A 6,446-nucleotide genomic window follows, 5' to 3' on the forward strand; every position below is an offset into this window, starting at 1 on the left:
GTGAGTCCAGACGTGGCCCCTTGAGCCTGGAGGAAAAGACTTGAAATTTGGAGAGAAAAAAACGCTTTTCCTCCGGGGGTCATCGCGGAGGTATTTTACCCACTCTCTGTGCCTCATTATCGGCCGCGTGAGTCCAGACGTGGCCCCTTGAGCCTGGAGGAAAAGACTTGAAATTTGGAGAGAAAAAACGCTTTTCCTCCGGGGGTCATTGCATAGGTGTTTTACCCGCTCTCGGTGCCTCATTTTCGGCTGCATGAGTCCGGACGTGGCCCCTGGAGCCTGAGGGAAAGCGCCCCGACTCTGAAAGGGGAGATGTAGGTGGGGGTTCGCCTCCACGATGTGAACATGTTCACATGGAACCCTTCTCCACTTCGGTCCGACGCGAACCCCAAGCTTCGAGGCCGAGTCGACAAATGCTTCAGCATAGTTGCGGAATTTGCACCTAGGAGTTCTGCGTCGCAGAGTGTGTGATGTAATGCAATGTACCGCAACGTGACATGACGTCGTGCTGGGAAATGAATCATTAAGAAGAATCGATAACATTTGAGGTGTACAATTCCGATGGAATTGATCAATTGGAACCGGTTCAAAGTCGGATCCGGCTTTCGATTCCCACCCCTAGCAGGGAGCAACTCCACTGGTTGTACAAAGCACTCTAACTGTATAGAAGTCTATAAGAAAATGGTTCTATGGTTCTCTAGTCTCAAACTCTAATTTCAAGTTTTCACAAATAAAGCATGGTGTTTATTTTGTAAATGAAGGTCCCATTTAGAGTCGAACAGAGCAGAAAGCAGGGGAGCTATTGGACAGGGGATTGAGTTGTGGTGGCCAAGGTGACTTGTCAATCAGCGATAGCAATGTGTCAAAAACAAAACAAAATCTTAGAAACAACTTTGACTGGTTTCACACGGAATCAAATTCTCAGTCACGTTGGTTATAAAGCACTATTGTGGCCACTAGAGGTCGCTATCTGGTTAAGATCATGAACTCATGATTTGTACATGTGTTTTTTTTAACTATTGAGTTGTCTGAGGGTGCGTTTGTGCATTCAATATGGCCTTCTAAAGTAAAGTTCGCCTGGTTCTCCGTGGCTCAGTGTTGGAGTTAGTTGTATGTCAATCAGAAGGTCGGGAGTTTACTCCCAGCCAGGTCCCAATGTCCAAGTACCATAGTGTCTTTTGGCAAGACATTTAACCTCAAACTGCCCTGTGCCTTTGTTGTGTGAATGGGATTTAGTTCATCCTGATGGGTGCTTCACATGGCGACCTCTGCCATCAGTGTATGAATGGTGAATGTGAAATGTCATGTAATTTGAGTAGTCGGGAGACACAATCCATTTAGTAAAAAATCTAGTTTTCCTACCCCAAAGAATATATTTCTAAAGAAGGGCAAATATTGAAGTGCCTTTTACCTGAAATCTTTCTCATTTCCAGTAGGGGGCGACTTCACTTGAAGCTAAAAAAGGTTGGTTTGTATAGAATTAGACCAAACAACTACGGCCTTTACAGGTTGCTGCCTCTCTATAAGCGCTAAGCTGTTATAAAATGAATGCAGTCAGGTTTATAGAGTGAACAACTTCTGATTTTCTTGACGTGGGTTGTCAAAAAAAGGCATTTTGTTTGCCTCCTGAATAATCTAACCCCAAGTACAACTACATCACTATTGTAACTTTGTTTTGAGAAAGACGCAATAAAATGAAATGCTTATAAAAACCAAACCAGTCACATGGAGGTGTTCCAAAAAGGAATATTAATCTGCACTTTTAATATATTTGTACATATTGCAGTAAACTGCCTGAAATCCATCCCTGAGAACGTTTTGGTGACTTTGTGCTCAAAGCTTTTTGTGAAACAGTATAATCAGAAAAAAAGAGATCAAGAAATAAATGTTGACCTTCTTTTAAAAAATAATCTTAAGTTTTGTTGGGTCCTATTTTGATACGTAATATTCATCAAACCTTTTTCTTTTTGGAGACACATTTGTTGATTTTGTCAATGATTTTAATTTTTTTTTTTTATTTGCCCTTTGTTACCTTTCAGCAATAACAGCACCTTGTGGCCATTAGAGGAACTGCAACTTAAATCCCCCAAAACACAACACAACACACAACCTTATATTTTTAAGCTCCTCAGCAAAATTTTATTTCGGTGTTAGTTTCATCATTAGCTGAGTGAGTGCTCCTCCTGCAGGTGCTCACACCTGTTTGACGACCTCGGAGCTCGTGGAGCTGACCACCTGCCCATCCACCACCTCCTCCACGATGGTGATGACTTTCTGTTTGGTGATGGAGGTGGTGACAGGGGCAGTGACGACAGTACTGCTGGAGGAAGAGCTGGAGCCGGAACTGGAACCAAAGCCGGAGCTAGAACGGGAGCCGGAGCTGGAAGAAGTCATGGAGGACGACATGGACGAGGAGAAACCAGAGCTGGAGCTGCAGGAGGACAACAAGTTTGCATTGATCTCAGTCATGTTTAATACCAGGAGTCATCTTTAAGCTGCCTAAGAGTTTAAAGCTAGTGAGTATGCAGGTGAGTTCTTTAGCTTTGGTAAAAAATTATAATATATCTAAAACAAAAAACAAATATTCTTTTTTTTTTTAAATGAGGATTTGTGTTAAACACATTTCTTCAAACCAAAGAAAAATAAATAAATGTGAAATATATGGAGAAAATTGGAAATATCAAGAATGCCAATAAAGTTAATCGACAGCTTGATCTTTAAAGTAATGGCTAAAGAATTAAAGAAATAAAAGAAAGACACGAAATATTGAAATAATATATGGAGAAAATAATTGCAAATCGAAAAGCAAAGAAATAAAACAAATTTACATAAAAAAAAAACCTTTTGGTGTTTATATTTCTAAATTTACTTTGCAGCTATTCTTGCTTTGTTTATTGTTCTTTGAATAAATATAATTTTGGGATATTCTTTACATGTTAATACATTATGATAGGTTCCATACTTTTCTGTATGACTCAAAATGATTTCACAACACAAACAATCCTTAACCTTTGGAGATTATTTTGTGTTTTGTTTGACTTTACAGGATGAACTTGCAGTACTTTTATCCAGCAGGTACATCCTGTGAGCAATCCTTTAATTCTCTTACCCGCCACCCTCTCCATCCAGCAGCCTCCTGTACTCTGCAATCTCCATCTCTAGCCTGCTCTTGATGTCCAGCAACATCTGGTACTCTGAGGACTGTCTCTCTAGGTCGGCCTTCAGCTGGGTCAGCTGGTCCTCCAACATTAACACCTGAAGAAGAAGAAGAAGAATCAAGTTAATGTCTTGAAGTCTAACAAGCAGCATCATTCTCAGGGGAAATATATAACGGCTCGCTCACCTGGTTCTGGTAAGATGACAGCATCATGGCGTAGCGGTTCTGAGTTTCAGACAGGGTGGCTTCCAGCGACGCTTTCTGCAGGAGAGAGAGGCTGGTTCAGTTTCTTTGTCTTATCACAGCAGACACAGGTAATAAAAAGTGTGTAGATAAGTAGGTGTGTGCTGTGTGTGATGTGATGCTCACCATGCTGAGCTGTGACTGCAGCTCGATCTCCAGGCTCTGCAGCATTCGCTTCAGGTCTGTGATCTCAGATTTGGACGTAACGAGAGTTTCTGTGCTTTCTGCAACTTCATTTTTCAATGACTCTGACTGTGTAGGGAAGAAGACAACAGCATGTTCAGTACACTATGAAAGTACCCAGAAATATTCCTTTAGTGATTATACAGCTATAATGCCTTCATTTCAACCCATTTCTCAGCAAGAAATCGATTTAACCTGATGAATCCATGCTCTTCTTCATACTGAATACTTTTAATTTGAGTAGTTGCAAATTGATAATTTATCTATATTTTTTTCACTGAGAAAAAAACAAAAAGAAAAAACTTAATATCTGGACAGGTGTTCAGAGTAAAGTCTCACCTTTTGCTCGAACCAGTTTGCCAGATCTCTGTTGTTCTTGTTGGCAAGGGCTGCATAGTGCTCCCTCATCTCTTCGATGACCTTATTAAGGTCTTGTCCCTGAGGAGCGTCCACCTCCACGTTCACCTGACCACTCATCTGGGTCCTCATGGCCAGCAGCTCCTGCAGACCAAATCATAGACACACATTAATGAAGGATTCGGAACTTACCCAACCAGAAATGTTTGCTCTGATATTTCTCATCTAGAGGAAACTTATTTTGGAAACCATTTTTTTGTAATATATTATGCCCCATTAATGAGACCCCTTAATTAATATTGGGATCAACAGACCTCCTCGTGGTTCTTCTTGAGGAAGATCAGCTCCTCCTTCAGGCCCTCAATCTGCATCTCCAGGTCAGATCTTCCCATGGTCAGCTCATCCAGTGCTCTCTTCAGCCCGGCGATGTCCGCCTCAACTGACTGCCTCATGGCAAGCTCGTTTTCATACCTGCATCGAGAATTAAGTCATAAAAAGTCAGTAAAGCTTTCATTTGTGAGTCTAAGTCTTTTCATGTGAAATGTCAGCTCATTAACTTCCAATTACTTGGCTGAAAAGATCACACTCACTTCATCCTGAAGTCGTCAGCAGCCAGTTTGGCGTTATCGATGGAGAGGTAGATGCCGCCGTTGAATTTGGTTGCTTCCAGAATCTGAGAAAAAAAAGAAGAAATAAATACTTTAACCTTTTTCCTGTTTGGCCTTTCTTTAAGTGTATGGAGTATAAAGTATTTCAGCCTGAGTCTCTTGTTCTTTCACTCTCAGCAGAAATCATCTTAAGCCCTGCTCTTTTAGTCAGTTCAGTTCAGACAATTCTTGTTAGACTGGCTCGGGGAACAGCACTTATGATTATGAAAATGTAAGCTGTCAAGCAGTGAGTACACTGTTTATTACACTTAAGTGATAACATGGCTCACATTTGCAGACTGCATTTTAACATCTGTACTGTGTTTTAAGAGCTGTGGTGTCTCTTTAGGTGTTGCACAACTATTTAACTCATTTTCATTCAGTAACTAAATGTAAATACTCTTCTTTGGTACAATTTCAGCACAAATGTAGATGCATGAAAATAAGACTATTAAAAACTTTAATTCCGCACCACAGTCCTCTGCTTTATGTTTCTCCCACTGAAAATAATGTTTTGGTAAACATTGTTTTATTTTGAAGTGAATATTTAAAAAGTACGTTTTAAAAACTACAACTTAGATTGAAGCTTCTCGCCATTCATTGGATGATATTTACTGTTAGATGGCAGTGATGGTGTCAGGAGCTGCCTTCCTGCTGCTGTTTGGAGGTCACATGATAATGACATGTCAGAGATGAACTCACCTGTCCCTGCAGTTCTGCGATGGTGGCATAGTAGGCACTGTAGTCTCTGGAGGAGGGTGAGGTCTTGCTCTCCAGGAACTCTCTGATCTTCAGCTCCAGCTCGGCGTTGGCAGCTTCCAGGAGGCGAACCTTCTCGAGGTAACTGGCCAAACGGTCATTCAGGTTCTGCATGCAGGCCTTCTCATTGGCAGAGATGTCCATGCCACCACCGCCACCGCCGCCGCCGCCGCCACCACCCGCACTAAAAGAGAACCCAGAACCACCGCCGCTTCCAGACATGGCAGCTGCACCGCCGAGGTACTGGAAGCCATATCCTCCAGCACCACCTCCACCACCTCCACCACCTCCACCGTACTGGGACATGGACATGGAGCGTGAAGAGACGGAGGCCCTGGCTCCACCAGCTACACCTCCACCATACATGGAGTAGCTGCTGACACCACCAGACTTTCTGTACGACATAATGCTGAAGATAGTGGGGACTGTCTTTCTGCTTGAGCTGAGGAGAGAACACAGTGTAAAGCTCAGAGAGCAGATGATGTTTTATACTCTTAGAAGAGTTTGGGAGGAGGAGGAGGAGGAGGAGGAGGAGGAGGAGGGATAGATGGTGCCAAACCTGGGTGGAGACACGTGTCCTTGTTTAACTCTCAGGAGGGTCAATGGGCTGTAGGTGTGTCTGAGAAATGTGGAATCCACCCATCATTACTGTGTTCACCTGTTAGTGTACATACAGAAAGATCGCAGCCTGTATCAAAAGATTAAAGTACATGAAGAGCTGCAGGCAAGTTCAGACCTGGATGACATTTAGATTTAAAGATCATTCGCTACATGAAAAAAACAAATCCAATCAATCCGCAGCCGTAAAGATGACCCCCCTCACAATAACCACCATCTGTTATTTCAGTTTTTATGACAGCAAGGTTGGGTAACTCTTGTCTGCAGGTTATTGTGTCGGAACTCTTGAGCCAAAGAGGATTAAAGAGTAAACCACTTGTTTGATGAAACAGAGTCTTTGTCAGCTCAGTAATCTTAAGTAAACAGAGCTGACAGAGAGTCGTGACTGAGGAGGGCTTTGTCACATTTTGTTGACATCATAAATCAAGATCGAATGCTATTCAAACAAACAAGTGTCAAAAACCTACCAAAAGGTCTGGAAA

The 6,446-nt window shown here is 42.3% G+C and overlaps 1 protein-coding gene across 2 annotated transcripts; it reads right to left on the minus strand.

Moving 5' to 3' along the window:
* Positions 1-2,111: 2,111 nt before the first annotated feature.
* Positions 2,112-6,446, minus strand: LOC117832871 (keratin, type I cytoskeletal 13-like). 2 transcript variants are annotated; one of them, XM_034712177.1, is made up of 10 exons: positions 6,432-6,446; positions 5,906-6,004; positions 5,290-5,788; positions 4,531-4,613; positions 4,255-4,411; positions 3,923-4,084; positions 3,527-3,652; positions 3,344-3,418; positions 3,110-3,255; positions 2,112-2,431 (listed from the first exon to the last, which is right to left on the minus strand). In XM_034712177.1, exons 3-10 carry the CDS (start codon positions 5,749-5,751, stop codon positions 2,194-2,196), a joined length of 1,449 nt encoding a protein of 482 aa, XP_034568068.1. In that variant the 5' UTR covers positions 5,752-5,788; positions 5,906-6,004; positions 6,432-6,446; the 3' UTR covers positions 2,112-2,193. The 2 variants fall into 2 exon arrangements, with proteins under 2 accessions (XP_034568068.1, XP_034568069.1); XM_034712178.1 differs by lacking the exons at positions 5,906-6,004; positions 6,432-6,446 and having other exon boundaries at positions 5,290-5,813.

The sequence above is a fragment of the Notolabrus celidotus genome, chromosome 20, assembly GCF_009762535.1.
Source record: "Notolabrus celidotus isolate fNotCel1 chromosome 20, fNotCel1.pri, whole genome shotgun sequence".
Taxonomy (NCBI): domain Eukaryota; kingdom Metazoa; phylum Chordata; class Actinopteri; order Labriformes; family Labridae; genus Notolabrus; species Notolabrus celidotus.

Excerpts from the sequence above, each read along its gene's own strand:
- LOC117832871 (XM_034712177.1), bottom strand. The coding sequence starts at position 5,751 with ATGTCGTACAGAAAGTCTGGTGGTGTCAGCAGCTACTCCATGTATGGT. Across the intron at positions 3,419-3,526 it reads TGCAGTCACAGCTCAGCATG|AAAGCGTCGCTGGAAGCCAC; the intron begins GTGAGCATCACA and ends TCTCTCCTGCAG. Across the intron at positions 2,432-3,109 it reads CTGGATGGAGAGGGTGGCGG|CTCCAGCTCTGGTTTCTCCT; the intron begins GTAAGAGAATTA and ends GTCCTCCTGCAG.